This window comes from Cryptococcus depauperatus, chromosome 7, assembly GCF_001720195.1.
Source record: "Cryptococcus depauperatus CBS 7841 chromosome 7, complete sequence".
NCBI classification, from domain to species: domain Eukaryota; kingdom Fungi; phylum Basidiomycota; class Tremellomycetes; order Tremellales; family Cryptococcaceae; genus Cryptococcus; species Cryptococcus depauperatus.
In genome coordinates this window covers 261,670-280,097 of record NC_089474.1, presented here as the reverse complement: position 1 = coordinate 280,097, position 18,428 = coordinate 261,670, and the positions used below count along the sequence as shown (strand labels likewise).

At 44.5% G+C, this 18,428-nt stretch overlaps 10 protein-coding genes across 10 annotated transcripts; 6 read left to right on the top strand and 4 right to left on the bottom strand.

Annotated features, from left to right (window-relative positions):
• Positions 1 to 234: 234 nt before the first annotated feature.
• L203_105424 (uncharacterized protein) lies at positions 235 to 1,347 on the top strand (the record flags this gene model as incomplete). The annotated part of the gene is made up of 4 exons (XM_066214791.1): positions 235 to 605; positions 705 to 775; positions 857 to 1,090; positions 1,148 to 1,347. The coding sequence occupies 4 exons, from the start codon at positions 235 to 237 to the stop codon at positions 1,345 to 1,347; spliced, it is 876 nt and encodes a 291-aa protein (XP_066070888.1).
• Positions 1,348 to 1,533: 186 nt separating this feature from the next.
• L203_105423 (uncharacterized protein) lies at positions 1,534 to 2,541 on the bottom strand (the record flags this gene model as incomplete). Its single annotated transcript, XM_066214790.1, has 4 exons — positions 1,534 to 1,547; positions 1,602 to 1,959; positions 2,017 to 2,347; positions 2,399 to 2,541. 4 exons carry the CDS (start codon positions 2,539 to 2,541, stop codon positions 1,534 to 1,536), a joined length of 846 nt encoding a protein of 281 aa, XP_066070887.1.
• A 503-nt stretch (positions 2,542 to 3,044) lies between these two features.
• L203_105422 (uncharacterized protein) lies at positions 3,045 to 3,718 on the top strand (the record flags this gene model as incomplete). The annotated part of the gene is made up of 3 exons (XM_066214789.1): positions 3,045 to 3,495; positions 3,561 to 3,662; positions 3,711 to 3,718. 3 exons carry the CDS (start codon positions 3,045 to 3,047, stop codon positions 3,716 to 3,718), a joined length of 561 nt encoding a protein of 186 aa, XP_066070886.1.
• Positions 3,719 to 5,573: 1,855 nt separating this feature from the next.
• L203_105421 (uncharacterized protein) lies at positions 5,574 to 6,402 on the bottom strand (the record flags this gene model as incomplete). Its single annotated transcript, XM_066214788.1, has 4 exons — positions 5,574 to 5,834; positions 5,877 to 5,959; positions 6,003 to 6,074; positions 6,183 to 6,402. 4 exons carry the CDS (start codon positions 6,400 to 6,402, stop codon positions 5,574 to 5,576), a joined length of 636 nt encoding a protein of 211 aa, XP_066070885.1.
• Positions 6,403 to 6,729: 327 nt separating this feature from the next.
• Positions 6,730 to 7,943, top strand: L203_105420 (uncharacterized protein; the record flags this gene model as incomplete). The annotated part of the gene is made up of 4 exons (XM_066214787.1): positions 6,730 to 6,886; positions 7,111 to 7,223; positions 7,266 to 7,306; positions 7,775 to 7,943. The coding sequence occupies 4 exons, from the start codon at positions 6,730 to 6,732 to the stop codon at positions 7,941 to 7,943; spliced, it is 480 nt and encodes a 159-aa protein (XP_066070884.1).
• Positions 7,944 to 8,149: 206 nt separating this feature from the next.
• L203_105419 (uncharacterized protein) lies at positions 8,150 to 9,526 on the bottom strand (the record flags this gene model as incomplete). The annotated part of the gene is made up of 5 exons (XM_066214786.1): positions 8,150 to 8,683; positions 8,731 to 8,781; positions 8,831 to 9,015; positions 9,067 to 9,282; positions 9,337 to 9,526. The coding sequence occupies 5 exons, from the start codon at positions 9,524 to 9,526 to the stop codon at positions 8,150 to 8,152; spliced, it is 1,176 nt and encodes a 391-aa protein (XP_066070883.1).
• A 1,536-nt stretch (positions 9,527 to 11,062) lies between these two features.
• Positions 11,063 to 11,513, bottom strand: L203_105418 (uncharacterized protein; the record flags this gene model as incomplete). The annotated part of the gene is made up of 5 exons (XM_066214785.1): positions 11,063 to 11,154; positions 11,206 to 11,220; positions 11,279 to 11,322; positions 11,385 to 11,395; positions 11,454 to 11,513. 5 exons carry the CDS (start codon positions 11,511 to 11,513, stop codon positions 11,063 to 11,065), a joined length of 222 nt encoding a protein of 73 aa, XP_066070882.1.
• A 300-nt stretch (positions 11,514 to 11,813) lies between these two features.
• Positions 11,814 to 13,504, top strand: L203_105417 (uncharacterized protein; the record flags this gene model as incomplete). The annotated part of the gene is made up of 7 exons (XM_066214784.1): positions 11,814 to 11,881; positions 12,016 to 12,051; positions 12,140 to 12,285; positions 12,355 to 12,556; positions 12,603 to 12,738; positions 12,786 to 13,082; positions 13,139 to 13,504. 7 exons carry the CDS (start codon positions 11,814 to 11,816, stop codon positions 13,502 to 13,504), a joined length of 1,251 nt encoding a protein of 416 aa, XP_066070881.1.
• A 377-nt stretch (positions 13,505 to 13,881) lies between these two features.
• Positions 13,882 to 15,732, top strand: L203_105416 (uncharacterized protein; the record flags this gene model as incomplete). Its single annotated transcript, XM_066214783.1, has 11 exons — positions 13,882 to 13,943; positions 13,993 to 14,022; positions 14,084 to 14,205; positions 14,345 to 14,546; positions 14,601 to 14,736; positions 14,786 to 14,977; positions 15,030 to 15,074; positions 15,119 to 15,178; positions 15,235 to 15,308; positions 15,364 to 15,647; positions 15,707 to 15,732. The coding sequence occupies 11 exons, from the start codon at positions 13,882 to 13,884 to the stop codon at positions 15,730 to 15,732; spliced, it is 1,233 nt and encodes a 410-aa protein (XP_066070880.1).
• Positions 15,733 to 16,106: 374 nt separating this feature from the next.
• Positions 16,107 to 18,277, top strand: L203_105415 (uncharacterized protein; the record flags this gene model as incomplete). Its single annotated transcript, XM_066214782.1, has 3 exons — positions 16,107 to 17,126; positions 17,182 to 17,338; positions 17,388 to 18,277. The coding sequence occupies 3 exons, from the start codon at positions 16,107 to 16,109 to the stop codon at positions 18,275 to 18,277; spliced, it is 2,067 nt and encodes a 688-aa protein (XP_066070879.1).
• Positions 18,278 to 18,428: the final 151 nt, after the last annotated feature.

Below are 18,428 nucleotides of genomic sequence, written 5' to 3'. Positions count from 1 at the left end.
CACGACCTCATTTTATTTTTATTTTTATTTTCAATTCTCAGCCTATTGTGTCGCATAGAGTCTTTGCGTGTACAGAACGGAAATGCAAAAGCAGTTCATGGTTAGTCATGGATATACTATTCCACGAATATCTCGGGGAAAAAGCAAGTGTGGAGGTCCACGCGTCGTCTTTGTCAATATAAATTGATTCAGCTGTCTTTTTCAACATTCATTTACACTTTTCAGCAATTGAATATGACTGAGCTCAACAAAGATATAAGAAAGGAACCAGCTTCATTCGCAGAGTCTTCTGGGCAAGCATCAACCTCTATAGCTAACCACCAAGTCAAAATATATAACCCTATAGAATCGTCATCCATTCACCAAGAAACAGACCTTTCCGAGACCTTTTTTGAACCAACTCTATCAGACGTCCGTTCGCATCATGCCTCTATTGTTCAGAGAAACAAGCAGCTCAACGAGGCTCCGTTACTCACAGTCAAGTATCGCGAAGAAGAGCGAGAGCGTAAAGAACGAATCAAGAAGGAGAAATGGCCTGAAACGACAGTGAGAATCAAGTTTTCAGATGGGACAATTGTTCAGAGTGTTTTCTCAAGTTCTGCTAGGTAAGTATTTGGCTGGATGTTTTGGGAGATCAGGTTCTAGCCGAAATGAGAAATCATCAATGGATACAAGTGGAGCTGATCGAGTTGAACGGGAGATAGGATTCAGCCAGTATATGCTTTTGTAAGATCATGTCTTTCTGACGAAGCACAATCCAAACCGTTTGTCCTTTGTGAGTTTCCAATTTCTCTCTGTGTATGTGTTTATGCTCGTTGCCGTCGCTCATCTGCTCTTCGCCTACCATTACATACAGGGCAACCTCCACGAACAAAATACCCCGAACATCCTCCTGCGAAAGCTAACCTAAAATCTAGCCAACGTAATGCGTACAGAACAACCATCATCCCGTCAGCAAACTACGGTGCGATCCGCGGAGGACCTGTCCAGGGTTTACAAGGTGGAACGGGTGGACAGGAGACTTTGGGCGATTTGGGCTTGGTTCCTCAGAGTGTCTTATTGGTTAAGTGGGATGATGTAGAAATGAACTGTAAGACATAGACATCACCAGAAAGGGAAACATGAGTGTGCTTACCGAGTATTGAAGCGAGCTCATACGCAGCTCCATTAAAATTTGAGTTAAAACAGAAATCTGAACCTTTACCACCTTCAACGATTAAAGACTCTTCATCCCCTAATTCTGGGTCTGCCAATACTGTATCAGACGCTATAGGAACGGGTCAAGTGCCAGGGGAAAAGAAGATACCAAAGTGGTTGCAAAAAGGTTTGCTAAAGAAGAAAACTTGAGAAATGCAAAAGGGTGCTTCTATTTATGATTTTGAGATGGGCAACATAAATCATAATGTTCTGCATGTCATGAATCAAGCCTTTTTCTCAACAACCACACCATAAAGGCATTCACCACGTATCATACATATGCTTTTGCCAAATTATGATCCAACTTGCTGAAAAGAGTTGGAACTGCTTGGGTTTTCATGATGAGGTATCTACACGAAGCGGTCAGTACTTTTCATCTTATGAAAGTACAACAAAACACCCACAGAAGAAATAATCATCAACCAGCGGTAAATATCCTTCTATCAATTCGCCCACCAGACCTATGACAGGTATTTTCTCCAATAATTTGGCAGCACCGACAACTTTAGGCCTAGTCCACCCAATCCACATCGGGCCAGTCATGAATGCTCGCATCGCTAAAGCCCGATCTTGTTGAGCGTAATGTGCAAGAAGAAGGGGCGTTTCTTTTGCTTCTTGACGTGATGGGCTAGACAATTCAGACGATCGACGGAGATGTCTTGCAAGAAGGGAAAGAGAGAGAGGAATGAGATAAGGTGTGAGTGAACGAGAGAGCGTTGGCAGCGAGAAAGAATTGTATGGTCGATCTGCAGATCGATAACGCTACGGATTTAGGTGCCTAGTGTCAGTCGTCGCAAATTATGACAAGAATGTACTTACAGAACAGCGAATGAGAAGCAAAGCGTGAATCAAACCTACACAACTCGCCAAAACTTCGGCTAGATATGTTTTACCTTTGAGTTCTGGCAAAAGCTGTAATGGATGCTGCATGTAGCGTTCTGGTACATTTCCAGCCATCTGCAAAAGATGGCTCTTCAACGGTGTATAAGCAGGCAAATGTGGCGTTTTGGGTTTACCTCTCCCAACTGATGAATTGAACGGCTTGAGTGCTTCTTGTGGGATGGACGAGATGTCCACTTCTCTCTGAGGAATTGGAGCATGCAGTACAGGTCGGCTTGTTTTCAAGAGTATTGTTAATTTAAGAAACGTCCTATCCATTTTGAATTAGTATACCATCCACTGGATGCATGAGTGAACTCACTTGACGGATTCAAACAAAAGCACAATTTTCCACCTCCTCCGGTCTCCTACCTTTTTTCTGGCCAGCATCTCCACCAGTAGCTCCAAAAAGCGTATGGTATTAAGAGCGCGACTTGCATTTTTGTATACAGTTGACTTCGCCATCCAAAACCTTGTATAGCGAGTATGGTCCGATGGAGGAGGTAAAAGTGGCTGTACCACGCTGGCAGAGGATTCAAACGGGTGCGGTGGAAGTGACAACGAGCTTGAAATATTCTTTGCGATCAAATGGTCATGATACGATGTTAGCACATTCAAAAGAGCATATACTAAACTAGTTCAGCCCTATCCTCGTAAACTACCACTTACAGCCTTCAGAAGCAAGTTCAGCGTCATGGAAACGACCTGGGAGAAGCCAAGTGATATTCGAGACGGCGGACTCTACTGCTCCCACTGTGCTGGTATTTGAGAGCAGCAGTGATTCGTAGGCTGACAGTGGAGACATTGTGTGGACAAAACTTTTACATGAAAGCGAAGAGTAACAAAATGAATTAGATACCGGTAAGTTATCTATCCGGGGGCAATATTTGATTCCGTCCTGTAAACATGAACCTCCACTTTGATATATCTTTTTAAAAATAAAGCAAAAAAATCTTGCAACATTTAGAATGCCCAAAAATACAGCATCTTTAGAATTACAGGTCAAGAGGCAATGGCCAAATAAGAATGAGACTCTCTCTATAGATGACATTTTTGCAGCGCCCAAAACAAAGAAACCAAAGGCTGGAGCTACCTCTGTCATCGTTATTACCGAGTCCGAGAAGAAAAAGAAGAACAAGAGAAAAGCAGAGGAGCCTGTAACTTCAACCAGTAAATATGCTGCTGTAGCACCGGAGAATGGGAGCAATAAGAAGAGGGTTGCGTCGTTTGATCAGCGTGAAGGTGTTGGGTATAAAAGAGACAAGGTCAAAGAGGTTGATACTGTGGTGGATTTTTCGACTGTAAATGCGACAGTTCCTAAACCAGCCATCACGAGAAAAGCGAAGAAGGGTTCGAAAATAGATAGAAAAGAAGAAGAAGAAGACGAGGTATTCAAAGATTCAAGAGGAACTGGTCCAAGTACGTATCTTCTGACTTGACTGGTCAGATATTCATCTGAGAACGATGGATTAATTCTTCTGTAGGACGCCAAACAGAAGAAGGATATTTGATATTCAAAGAAGCTGAGCTTGGGATTGATCCTGAAGCCGGTGGTACCTCGCTGTGTCCTTTTGACTGTGATTGTTGTTCGTATATTTTCTTTTTGACAGAAGTTCTGCTTATATTCGTACCAGGCTTCTGAAGGGCTAATCCATTCCATGACCTTACGAGCGTGTAGGACAGATAATGCAACTGCCCTGTCATAGGTACCATTTCAGATACCACTTATACGTGAATTATAAGGCCAGAATAACATTCCAGAATATAATATCCATCTGAGAATCAATCTGCTATACCCATGCAGATGCCGTCAAGACACACTACTACATACTTCAAAACTTCTACCAATTCCTTCTCCTTTACATGCCGTCATCCTTATCGACCTTGAGCGCCAACTCGTGCACATCTTTGACATTCTTACTATCCCTCATACCTACAACTTTACCCTTTTCACGCTTCACAACTACTTTGCTCCACTCCTTCCTAGTATGACTCACGTACCTGTCTGTCAGTTGATCTAAAATGTTACTCTCTTCACGTAAGGGTTTCAATACAAACTTAGTCATTCTAGCGGTACCGTACTCTACCGAGGATGAGCGGCATGTGTCATTGCAGAGAAAGAGGAACTATGTCGGTTGTGTAAAAATGTGAGTAAGGATTGGCTATGGGTTTACACAGAAGAGAAACGATTGGGATGTATATGGGCCGAGTGGGAGAAATGAGATGAAGAGTGCCGAGAAATTTTTCTAGGCTGGAGCTATAGGCAAGTGGTGACCAATGATTGAATAGCATGCTCACAGCAGGATAAGGACATTACCCACCTTTGCCTCAATATGCAGGTCGAACTGTCAGCCTTGATCGAGTTTGAGCTTTTTCTTCCATTATCTTTCTACAAAGAGAGCAGGACAACACTTGTCACATCTATCCTTGCACCCACATGTTTACCTGGACACTTCAATCTTGGCCATTCTTCCTCCTTTTTGTCTACCTTCTTCGCCTCCGTTTCCCACTCCTGACGATTCCAACTCCCAGCTCTTTCCCTCTGTTTTTAGCCTCAGACTTTCCATCTGGGCGTTCTACCGTGGGCACAGAGACTTGTGACTCTGCCCAAGATTTCGTCACAAGCGGCAATGATGAAGCCAGTGCATTGTTTATACAGGGAGATATAGATGTCGATTCATTAGTAAGAGAACCATTTGGCTGACAATCTTGCCTGGTAATGGCTAGGCTTACATGCCTACCATTCCATTTGGATATCAATTGCCGTGGTTTGAAAACGGGGACTACTCTCTTAAATGTTGGGTGGAGGAGCAGACAAATCCGAGTTGGGCTGGATAGAAGGATTAATAGCAGATTGAAGTGTCTTTGCTTTGTCAACCAGCTTGATATTTGTCAGTGACCAAGGTGTACCTCTTCCCGATGCTGCAGTTGCGTATTGACGCAGAGTACTTTGTCATCTTTTGATTCCTCTCTTGGCAAGAATGCTTCATTTGACGAGGGCAAAAGTTGAGGAATGGTATATAGTATGGCAAGAACGAAACGTGCAGGCAAGTTGTCCACTATGACAGTCATTACTGCCATGATATTGCCTACTACTGATAGCAAACCATAGTGCTATGCTCCGAGTAAATGGTGTCGTTGCAGAGGATATGCGCTTCATGCTGTGCTTCTCTTCTAAAAGAGAAGATTTTGTGCAACTTTTGTACAATAGTACAAGCATATCGTATCAAAATACGATTTGCCCACAGTTTCCACATCCATGACCCTATGTAAGCCCTGTACGACATCTAGTGTGTACAAACTTGTCATTTGTACCTATACTCCTAAGACTTGACTATTGAACCCATATTATGGTTATGGTCTACAGCTTGGCTTTCACACTGTCTCTCTCTATCCTATCCCAAAACCTTTTTTCAGCTTCCTTGGGTTGCACGACAGGTTTGTATGACTGTGAAGACTCCAAAATGGGCCTGAAAACACCCTCCTGCTCTTGTCAGCTATATTACAGTCATCACGGTGCCAACCTTGATGAGACCCCAACTCCCCGAGGCAACCTTGATACCCTCCTTGGCTCCATATTCTACGGCCCTGCTAATGACCTGCTGCTGCTCAACAACCTCATCAATTAAACCAATATTGATCAGCTCTTTTTGAGTCCAGCGCCGAGCCAAAAGAGTGTCCCGCAGGTGTTGAGGATGGGGAATACGGGATACCAGCATGCTACTGAACGAATTGGGAAGAGGGGCGCCGAATGTGAGCTACCGACAAGGTCAATGGTCAAAGTTCAGCGTTGTACTCACCTCGCTCATGCACATGAAGCCTATCCCAGATGTCATGATGCGGTAATCACAACACAGAGCAAGAATCATGCCTCCAGCAAACACTAGCCGTTACATGAGCAAGTAATTTACATCCACGATGCTTACCGTGACCATTAATGGCAGCAACAGTAAGCAAGGGAAACGTGAGCAATCGCCACATCACAGGATCATACATTTCTCCCCATCAGCTTGTATCTCTCAACACACACTCACTCTCAAAAAAGTTATCAATCTTGAGTGAGCCTTCATAGTCCAAGCCATTGCTGAAAAACTTTTGGAGCGCACTCGTGAAAACCAGTGCACCCGCACCCTTTCCTGCATACTCGGCCCTCTTCCTTGGGTCTAAAACCGCTCCTCCCGCCTTCCTCCATTCTGCCTCTACCCTATTCAAAGCTTCATGGAGTTCTTCCAAAAGACCTGGGACGATTCTGTTGTCAGGAGGTGAGTCGAGCGCAATCTGCCAAACATTCTGGGCCGGACGAGTCAGCTGGAGGTATTTAGGCATGGCGCTTGGCTGCTAGCCTATCAATACGTAGTCAGCCAAAAAGAAAAGGCTGTAAAATCTTTGAATGTCAAGATATTTTCAACGATAACTTTTGAATTATATCCATCGTCGTCCGGCTTCAAGATAACTCATAACCGAACGGAATTAAATCCACGTGGTATAGCGGCGATCGCCGACGTCTTTTGACAGATACCTTACCTGCGGCGATCTCCGCCAGAACGAGGTCGATCGTGCGCACAGACCCTCTGTTGCGGAGACTGGAAGAGATTAGGAATTTGATTCCGTCGTGGAATATAAATCTCTTTTTTTTTGTGGGGGGGGAGAAGAATGTCCACAAGAAATACTTTGTCTCTCTCACTTTGGAGGCCAGATACAACTGCATCTGATATCAATGAAGATGATTTGCCGCGTCAGCAATTATTCCTTCAAGACAATAGTGATGAAGATGGCGAGGATGATGACAAGGGTAATGTCTTTGCGTATAGTCGGCCAGCGTAGCGACGCTAGCGGTATACGGTACAGCACCAGTTGTAGCAAGACCTACCACTGTAAGGCTTGTCGGCGCGGAGGACGTCTCTGCATCTTCCAGAAAACAAATATGACAAGGAGAATCTCCCTCTGAGTGACGGCGGTGATACAAACAAGGTCTATACAGAGGACTTTGGAGAGCAAGCATCGGTCTGGCTGAGTTGGCAAACGAAATAACAGTTCCCGATGACAAGACAACGTGGGACAATGGAATGTTGGGAGCAAAGAGTAATGATCACCGTGTGACTGACATTGAAATGGGTACGATTGATGAGGATAGTCCGTATCCTCAAGTGCGTGCATCTGTTCCAGAAGTGTTGCTGACTTGTTTCCAGCACTCACCGCCTGTTCCTTACATCTCTCCACTTATCGTCCAGTAAGTTGAACCTTGCACATAACCTACTGATCATGTCCTAGCACCTCCGTCACGATCCATTCTCACTCCTCGCCATGTTGTACCACGCTGCTGAGCACATCTGGCAAGCAATAGGCGGTGTCGAAGGCTTTGACAGTGGAGACGCTCCTTCATCCAGATAGGGCGGGGCCCCACAAGACTCGGCAATAGCCACCCTATATCATGACGTCCCAATCCCAGGCATCATGCCTCTTTCTGCCTCCACCTTTTGAGTTTATTTCCAACTACAACAGTCTTTTGTGGCAGCTCTATTATGAGAATAAACTTGACAAATGGAGCAGTATAATGCCTGTAAGTAATTCCGGTTAAGCAGGAGATCTAACTGTACAGCTCTATGGGGTATGGAAGGGTATATATAGACAACTTCAGCTACTAGGAAAAAAACTACTCTGATTGGGACAAAGTGTACAGCTTAACCTCAACGATCAGGGACGCAATAACCTTCATTCGAATGAGGATATCGAATGGGTTGTACCTGCGTTACTGTATGGCTTGGTTCCGGGCTGATACGCTGATCGTAGCCGCGCTGTCTGCATTGAGGCGCCCTACTGTGGACTCAAAGCCTGATCCGGGTGCAGGTTTTGACGAGTCTGGCTGAGAAAAGGCCAAGTGGCAGGCTAAGAGCTTTGCTAAGGAAGCTATCGCCCAAATTTGCTAATATTAGGTCTAGCCAGTCATATTGGATCGCCCAATTGATGTTGATGAACGCAATGGAAAAGTGAAACTGTGACAGATAGCAATGCATTCCATTACCACTGATGCAGTACCAAACACTCATGATTATGCAATTACAACGTTTGTATGCTATCTTTTGATCTGCTGTCCTTGCAACATTGGACTTTCTGGTCGTCTTCCAAAGCCTGTCGCGCTTTTTGGTCTCTTCAGTTGGCTTGCTTGGACATCAGCATTACCTGGTCTCTTATTTTTGTTGGATGGAAAGCTTCGTTGTACCCCAGACGGACCTTGCCCTTGTTTAGGAGGCAGAAGTCCTGCAGATGGCATAGGACTTGCTGAGCGACTACCTGATCTCCTGTATTGAGTAGTCACTACATCGACGCTCGACGGACGTTGTTTGGTGCTGGACACCATCGGTCTTGCATTCTGTACTTGTACTTGTTGATTTTTGGAACTGGGGAAGTGGACACTAGGCCCGATACCTGGTGGGGCTGTACCTCTTTGAGGTGGTCGGGGATAGCCTCTCTGTTGAGGTGCCACAGCTATCGCAGGATTAACAGGCGCAGAAGAACCGCTGTTAGCATTTGAAAAGGGGAACGGAGGAAAGTTGGCGTCGACGGTGGCTGCATCGGCCACTGAGTTTATACGGGCCACGCGTTTCCTCTGTAGATTGTCAGCTGGCGGTATCAAGTCGATTATCAAGAACAAACTCGACGCTTTTCTTCTGCTTCTCTGACTCCTGCTTTCTCTCCTCCAATATACTGAACTTTCATCAGTAAAGGCGCCTCGTCTCAACGCAGGTAGACATACGCCATCCTGTATCAAGCCCGCTTCTAATCTTGCCCGTTGATACCACTCTTTCTGAATTGATTGCGGGTTTATGGGTCCTGGCGGAAAAGGAGCCGGCATGGGCGGTTGGTGTTCATTCTTGATATAATCGCCCAATAATGACATTAACGAACAGTTGTTGTTGTTGTGTCCAAGAGGCGTTGGATCTGCGCCGATCCCTCAGTCCACAAAGCAAGTATCTAATAGAGTGTACATACCAATACAGTCTTCAATCAAGTGGGCATAGCCCTTCTCTAGCTTTCGCCTTCCGACCGCCTTCTTCCTTAGTGACTCAGACTCGTCTCCTTCAGTACCTATGCCAGTGCCAGACTGAGTATCGTCTGAAAGGGGTTGAACGTAGATATTGTAGAGAGTATCAAGGTGCATCATGCTCAAGAGGTCTTGCGAAGGGTGTATTGGTGGTATGGGAGGAACTGTTGTAACATTTGTGAGTGCGTTGAGCTTGCTATCAGTACAGAAGGACACACTATCCCATTGCGGCATAATCAACCTTGCCTTTCCTCTCTTTTTTAAATCCTCTCCCATCGTTTCGACCTTTGTCCTTTTTTCAACATCCCCGTCAGCCATCTCAACATCTCTATTTACACCTATCCCGATATCTTCATATGCTATATTTTGGCGATGTTCGCTGCTTTCTCCATTTTGGGTGATATCCATATCGTTTTTCCAGATACAAGGCTGGATGTAATCGGCGTGGGAGTTGTTGTGCTCCCAGTATGGACATCCTACTGCCTTGAGTCTCCGCCTACAATATATCCCTGTAGTTGGTTTTCGAGGTTTGAGATGAAGCAAAAAGGAAAAGAGAAGGATGAGAAAAGGATGAATCAAGCGGGATAAAAAGAATAGAGATGAGCATGACGTGTTCGGACACAGCGGACTGGAGTTTCATTTGTCAACTTTGTTTCACTTTAATTTATTTCTCATTCAAATTTTCAGCTACAATGTCTCTTTGTAATCCAAGCTTATAGTTGCATATTGTTTAGCGCTTATGGAATTAACCCATTCATAGCACTTCCATCTGCTTCTGCTGGTATCCTTCCGTACTGACTATTGCTCACTTTTGTGGCTGGAACCTATAATGCGACTCAAAACTACTTTATCGTTTGACAGAGCAAGGAAGTGTATGCTGGAAAGGCAGAAGATGAGGGCCTGTTTTGCTGTATAAGTTTTGGCATGTGAAATGACAACTGGACACAGTGACTTTGCTGACTGGAAGGTTGTTTGGTTCTTGGATGATGCTGGCTAACTTGGTCTGTCGCTTGGTTGCTTTTCCCATTATAACAGCAATGATACTTGATGGTGCTCATCAGATTAACCCAACGTCCCTTGTCCAAGACCTATTTTCCTCATGTCCCATTCAACAACAGTTCTCTCTGTACCAGAATACAAAATTCACTGCTAGGATCAAAATCAATTCCTGCAATACCCCATGTCCCCCTAACACTCTTTCTTAGCCTATGTATGGCTATTGGATCGGATCCATTGATGGGTATGTGTGGAACGAGAACAATGACATGAGTGAAGAACGTTCGAGCATCAACAATATGGATGCTATAATACAGCACTGTAGCTCAAAATTTCAACTGGACAATGACTTTGAGAATACGTCCAGCTACCTAAGCTAATTTCCTGCGCCTTTTGAAAGATTGCAGCTCGGGTTCTGTTCCTTTTTTCAATACCTCCAAATTGATATTACTTGAATATTGTTTTGCTCGACCATCACTCAACGGCCAAGACTGGTTGAATGGTATAGATCGGTATGTCAGGCGGGTTGTGTTGCTGGCTTTGCCTCCACACTAGACAACTATATGCTGGAATACATGTCGATGTCCATTTACGACTTGAAGACGTCTTTGGGAATTGAGAATATAGAACACTTGAAGCCGCCAATAAAAATAGTTGAAAAATGGCATTTCTGCATACGTCAAAGCTTTCCTGGAGGTTTGTTTCCCTCAGATGATGTGAAAGTGAATGTTTATATTTTCAAGAGTTTTGGATAGTAAAGAGAAAAAAAAAATTCTGAGGCGAATATATGGAAGCAGCAGCTTGAAACGCATATGGGTTGGAAGGAGCGTACAGTATGCGTCTACCGTAAACATCGGTTGAAGGTGCCGTGTCGACTGGCATAGCGTATGCCTTGTAAAAGTCAAGGATGAACTCTCTCAATGCTTTGGTTGCCTCCGATACTATGAGTCAATACCATATCCCAAGATGCATCTGCTCTTGCGAAGGCTCTTGAACCGACTTGGGTAATTTTGTAACATAGAGTACTTCTTGAGCCTGAGCTATTGACCATGTAAGTATGTATTCCTCTTACTCTTTTACACACAACCCACGAATCGTTCTGGATACTGCCCAATCACCATCAGGCCCTCCAACATGCCATATATATTCTATTCATCCATTGACCGTATTCTTTCATAGTCAATCGTTTTGACAGGCCAAGATTATTCCTATAGCCAAGTCAGCAACACCCTATCCAATCAAGACATGTCTTTTGCCATTTTGAACCTACATAATGGCCGTCTATTCCATATTAACCGTTGACAACGGCTGGCGATTCTAGCTCCAAATGGGCAACCACGTAACGTAGCAGGAGATGCGAATGAGCGAGACCAATATCTTGATTTCCGTCAGTCTTCATGTCATAGCCTCGGCATATCCCTACTTACGTACAGGCCGAAACAGGTTAGAAAATTCAAGTTGTAGTTTCGTAATTATAAAAGATGTAAAATACAAACAGCGTCATGTTTTATAAACGCGTAAATAAATACCCGCTAGGCACTGTAATGCCAAGTTTCTAATCATTCCATGTTGATTTTCAAATCCGTCCCTAAACATATTCTACAAGTTTAGTTTTTTCTTTTTTTACTTTTTTTTCCTCGTTTCTTTTTATATTTACATTTCTACATTCCTACAGCTTTGTGCATAGTAACAATACAATATGCCTCCTCCGCCCGTCACAAAGTTTACCCATAGAAGGCGTAGCTCCAGTGTTACCAATGCGCTCAAGTACGTCAATTCTCTTCCCGTCCCTCGCTCACCCGTCTTTCCGCGTTCATTATGAATGCTTCTCTTTCCGGGCTGCGTCATTCAGAACAGAGTCGAGAATGCTGACCTTGGGTTTGTCTCGTTGGCTTTTGTAGCCAAATTCCACTCAATCATGACCAACAAGGTGCTACGTTCGTTTATTTCTCTTGAACAAATTCATACTGGATGATATATGCTCATGTCGACTTGAATGCTGCATCGCGTCGCTGTCACTATCAGTGATCTGACTCCTAGCCCTTCGCCCGAAATTAGGCCGCCTGCCAATGGACCAAGGCCGAGAAAGTCAAGGGATGATTTACCAGCGTTGTATCGGTCAAAAGGTTTCTGGCAAGACCTAAAGACTGGTAGCTGGATGTTGGTTCCATGTAAGTTGTCGTGTTGCCGGCATCTGCAATCTGCATGGTTACAGCCATCGTGCTGATACAGTGTGAAAGCTTCGTCTCTTGTATTGATGCTTATCGCCCCTTTGCTGTACTACAACCATATTCTTCTTCAGCACTTTGGCGTTCTCTCGCCTGATGCTCCAAACATCTTTCAGCATTTCGTGTTTTTATCAAACAAACTGCCCAATGGAAGGTATGGCAAGAGCTGGTGGGATTTTGCTTTCATGGCGAATTACATCATCTTTTGGAGCTTGTACGTCTTCTTTTCAAATCCATACAGAATATACTAACAAAAACAGTGTGAGGCAATTCATGACCATACACGTCTTGAGGCCTCTAGCCAAGTACTCGGGCATCAAGGGCACAAAAATCATGAGGTTTACGGAGCAGGGTTATGCATTCTTTTATTTTGGTATTCTCGGTGCCTGTGGTATTGTACGTTCTTTTGATCTGCACATGCCCAGCACTGCTAACAAAACCAGTACGTGATGTCTGGTTTGCCAACATGGTGGTATAGAACCGAACATTTTTGGCTTGAATATCCTCATCGCGAAATGACGCTTGAGCTCAAAACATACTACCTGATGCAAGCTGCTTATTGGCTTCAACAGACTATTCTACTTGCAGGTAAAATTGAAAAGCCACGAAAGGATTTCAAAGAACTAGTCGTGCATCACCTCGTTACCCTCTGGCTGGTGGGATGGAGTTACAACATTTATTTGACATACATTGGCGTCTCCATCTTTGTCACTATGGATATATCCGACGTTTTCCTTGCCGTGAGCATCCGTTTTGTTTTGTTTTCAATTTACAGGAAATCTAACAAAACTACCAGCTCGCTAAATGCGTCAACTATGTCTCTGAGTTCTGGTCAATACCAGTGTTCGCATCCTTCATCTTTGTTTGGACATATTTCCGTCACTACCTCAACCTCATCATCCTGTACTCTGTCTACACTGAATTCGACCTCATTCCCGTTCACGAGCGCTCATCGTTTGACCCGCTCAATGGCAATTGGCTTGATTGGTGGATGAAATGGCAGATATTTGTGCCTATCGCCCTACTGCAGTTGATCAACTTGTTTTGGTACTTTTTGATTTGGAGAATCCTGCTTAGATCACTAGTATTATCCAAGAACCTTAGGGATGAGAGGAGCGACGAAGAGGATGAAAGAGAGGAACCCAAGGAGAAGGTCCAGTAGATAGCAAAAAAGCTGAACGTATCGTAAGTGAAGACTGTCTTATGTCTGGGTGAATTTGTGGGACAAAAAGAACTGTTGATCTTTGTGAATTCAGACTGTTCACCATCTATCTTGTACCTCCCCTCTGCCAATATCCATTGTCTTTTACAGAATGATTTAGTAATTGTAGGGAGGATGCAATCCATTTTGGCTTTTTGAGTAGTCACGTGATTTTTTTGCAAACAAACATTCCTTCAAGGCAGTAATCCAAAGCCGAAGGCCTTTCCTTGTCGGCACGGACCTTCTCAGCGAGTTGGACATATCAAGGGATACGACACTTTTATCTCGTTTTGTATTTGTATTGGTATCTTGTCTCTGTCTTCTCTGGTGTAACAAGCATGGCGAGTAGGAAGCAGACAACGCACAGGAGAAGGAGCTCTAGTGTAGCGTTGGCTCTCAAGTGAGTAGTTTGTCTGGGCAGTCAGGATTAGAGCACTCATAATTTTCAGCCAGGTACCATTGAACAACCAGTTACAGGCGTACATTCACTCTGCTCGGTTAAGCTTGGAGCCAAGAAGAGAGAGCTGACTTGCGGAAAAGATATCAATCTTCACCAGAAGTCAAGCCATTAGCAGGAAGATCCCGCCCGCCTACCTCAGATCGTTTCAAATCTAGAGGACTTCTAGACGATATAAAGACAAACAGATGGTTGCTCATCCCTTGTAAGCTATCTCGCAACATCGGAAACGAAAAGACGTGGTAGACAAGAATGAGCGCTGCTTGGTCTACCGCTGTCGTTACTGTATCGGTTCTTAGACCTGAGCGCTGACCGTCAGCCTTGGCATCTGCATCTCCAAACAGCTTCAGCATTCAAACTCACCCTCATTGTACCTTGCCTCTATCTGCTACAACTCTTCTTTGTGCAATGCAGCATTATACCGCCACAGACGTTCAATCTTTGGGAAAAGCTGGTCTTTCTATCAGAAAAAGCTGAAGATGGAAGGTATGGTAAAGGATGGTGGGATTTGCTATTTGTTGGGAACTATATTTTTTTCTGGACTTTGTATTTTTCTTTAATACAGGATTAACGTGAAAGATGACGCTGATTTTGCTGTAGTGTGAGGCAATTCATGGCCCTCAAAGTTCTCAAGCCAATGGCGAAATCGCTAGGTATTAAGGGTGGTAAAGTGACCCGTTTCACAGAACAAGGTTATGCAGTCTTCTATTTTGGCATCATGGGAGTATGCGGTATTGTAAGCCGTGCTTTGTCTCGCTGACGATTCTAGCTGACACTGTATTTAGTATGTGATGCGCGGCCTTCCAATATGGTGGTACAAGACTGAATTCTTTTGGAATACTTACCCGCCTCGCCTTATGAGCTTAGACCTCAAAGCATACTACTTGCTTCAAGCGAGTTACTGGGTGCAACAAATGATCATTATGATTGCAAAAATTGAGAAGCCAAGAAAGGATTATACAGAACTCATTTGCCATGTGGGCCATATCTTGTATTGAAATCTAGGTAAACTGATGAGAGGGGTACTAGCATACGGTGACACTCTGGCTAATTGGAGCGAGCTACACTGTCTATGTGCGTTTTGCTTATCAGATCGAACAATGCTGACGCTTTCGTAGTTGACCTACATTGGTGTTGCAATTTTCGTGACAATGGACATTTCAGATTTCTTCATTGGGGTGCGACTCATGTCTCTGGAAACAACATTGAAAGCATTGCTGATTTCAAATATTAGCTAGCCAAATGTGTAAACTATGTCAATGAAGTTGCCAGTGTCCCATTTCTAATATGGTTCACTATTGTCTGGACGTGAGTTTCGTTCTTGCTACCTTGACAAGTGTTTCGTCTAACCTTTGAAAACTAGGTACATGCGCCATTATCTCAACCTCAAGATTCTTTACTCAGTTCTCACCCAGTTTAGTCTCATTGCTGTCCATGAGCGTACAAATTTCAACCCATTTAAAGATAAATGGATAGACTCGTGGATGCAATGGCAAATATTCATCCCGATTCTCCTTTTACAAATTCTGAATCTGTTTTGGTATGCTCTGATCATGAGGATCTTGGTGAGAGCTGTGATGGGATGGGAGATAAAAGATGAAAGGAGTGACGACGAGGACGAAGGCGGGGAAGATGAGAAGGAAAAGGGTGAATGAGAATGCCATCCCGAGCTGATTGAAGACGATGGGATTATGCTATGGACATAGTGCAGGAAGATACCTTGGGTGCTTAAGATTTTATAATGTCTGGCGACCGCTCAAAACAAGCGATTCCAGAGAAAGCGGAGATGTGTGTCATTGTGTATAGTATGTTTGCATCTTGCGGACGCGTTCTCTCAACGCGTGAGTAAATATATAGTGGGTATACTAGGTTACAGTTGGAGTTATTGCGTGCTTTAGTGATACAATGCATGCCAAGGGATTGTGCTTGCTGGCTATAGTTGAGATGAAAGATTGAATGAAATGAAACTGTAGATGGAGATTTATTGACGTGTGATTACAATGAAAACTCAGAAATATCCAACAATTACATCTTGTCTTTTCTTTTTCTTTTTCTTTTTCTTCTTTATCATTTGTTCCATTACAACAACTGATTCATTAACAATACATGTTTCCACTCACAATAAGGACGAGGCAGCGTAGGGATAAAAAGCGAGCAGGAGCTTGTAAAGAGTCGCCACCCACTACGATGGCTCAGTTGGGAGGAGCATCAACAAGGCATTCCTATCAAGACGAAAAGGATTTTGGTGTGAAGAGTATCAGTGAATGGGGCAGCGAGGTCATCTTGCCTTCATCTTCAGTCACCTCTGCTTCCCAGCAAACGATGTACACGACATCACAAGACAAGTCCAAGGAGGACCAGTTGGCTGTCGATACTGTTCAAGATGATTCAGGACGGCAAATGTTTGAAAGCGAGGAAAGCAATAATACTGCCTGTCCTTCTCAACCACAACTCAGAGCTCATGTCCCTACGGACCATCCAGGTTTGGTGGCTCCCCCAAGTCCAGAAGACACTGTTCACCCGCTAAACTCGCGGCCTATGGAGGATACCTCCCCCTCTCCTCGTTCTCGCCACCAATACCGCCACAACTGCCACAACAACCCTATTCAGACTTTCCCAGCAACAGTTCATCATTTACGCCTGGCTGACTTGCCTGAACCAGAAACACCTACTTCGCCTTCGCTTCCGGCCTCCGAGCCCAGCTCTCCAATGAGTTTTGCAAGTATACCAAGCTACGTTGCTTCACTATCCTCTTTATCTCGGACTAGCTCTTTAGCATCTCCCATCTCTGGATTGGACGATCAAGAGCACAGGCATGACCATCATCATCAAGAAGAAGGGTCAGGTACGGCCGAACTTGTATTGCCCCAATTGTCTCTTCCCAATGAGTCATTGTCGCTCCATCTAAGCTTACCCAGATGGCTTGGAAACACTGACTATGGGTATGAAAGGAGTCATACGCCTATCAATGTCGCATTCATTGGTACTAGAGAAGTTGCTGAGCGGGTACTTCGAGAGTTAAAGGAGAGTGGCAGAGTGGAGATTGTCAAGTTTGACTCAAGCATTGGTATTGTTGATAATGGAAGGATAGCGATGAGGCTTATTACAGGGCTTGGTATAGCCGAGGTCAGTCATGGCTGCTGGTTGAGTGAATGTATTTTTGTAGTTGACACTTTTACAGGTACAGCATAGGGTTAGTCAAGCATATCAAACGTTGTCTAAGCTCTTGACTCCTTTGACGCCAGAGACAAGAGAAAGCAATGACAAGATGAGGAAGCTTGTCGCCAGCTGGGCAGAGAAGGAAGGATGGATCTGTGGTGTCGTTCTTCTGAGTGAAGGTATGTTTTGCTCTAAGATGAGTGAAAGTTGGTGTTGACGTAGTGCTAGGTAAAGTCAAGCTGGAACGATTGGACAGTTTAATTCCTACTTCTATAGTCTTGGCCGGCTCGCTCAAAACAAGCGCTGAAGAGCCAAGCCAAACCAAATCCGAAACATCTTTTGCTAGATTAACACCTTTGCAATCCTTGGCAGAGCCTACCCCGCGCCCATCTGTTTCCAGCGAATGTTATTTTTCGCCCCAAATGTATTCGCCCTCTGCTTCTCCAGAATTGCAAGGAGAGAATGGTGTCAAGGAATTGAGCCTGTCTCTTCCAACCAGAAGAAAAGATCTGACCCAATCGTTGTTGAGCGACGAAGCCGAAGGGCTTTTGCATGCCATCGAGTCGTCTCACTTTTGGATTGAGGAATGCACATCCTCATTCCTCATATGGCGTCAACGCAAAGCGTCCACCTCCAGCTCAATGAATTCTCCTTCTACGTCTCCTTCTGCAAGCCTCTCTGCTTCCCAGTCGTCCGCTTACGGTTGGGGCGCATATGGTGGCATATACGGTGGACCTATGCCGACTGTCGCACGAGCTCAAGGCGGTGGTGAGTGGGAAGCCAACCTCTCGCGGAGAGTTGCCATCCGACGAGAAACGATTGATGCTGCTGGTCACGCTTCAAGCGTCAAAGCGAGACCCAAAAAACGCAGGAGGTCTTTTGACAAGTATGAAAAAGACAAGTGCCCTTCGCTTTTCCCACGTACATTCCACATCGACAAGGACGGAAAGGAGAAGAACTGGAACTTTATTACGTTGTTTCAGAGGACATTTGCATGTGGGCAAGATGGCAAAGGAATCAGGAGATGGTGGAACAGGAGAGGCGTGTGGAAGTGGAGTGTCGTCTTGGGTGTTGTCGTTGTCGCAGGATGGGGTTTTTGGGCCAAGGGGCAAACATGAATTTGCTCATGAGTGTTGAAAGCTGAGGGTGTAAGATGACGCTTACGATGGATTGATAGACGGTTGATTGTTCATGATATGACTGTTGAGTTTGTATAGTTGCTGTTTCTTTTCGAGTTGTTACAGATACATTTACTTAATCTGTAGTGCT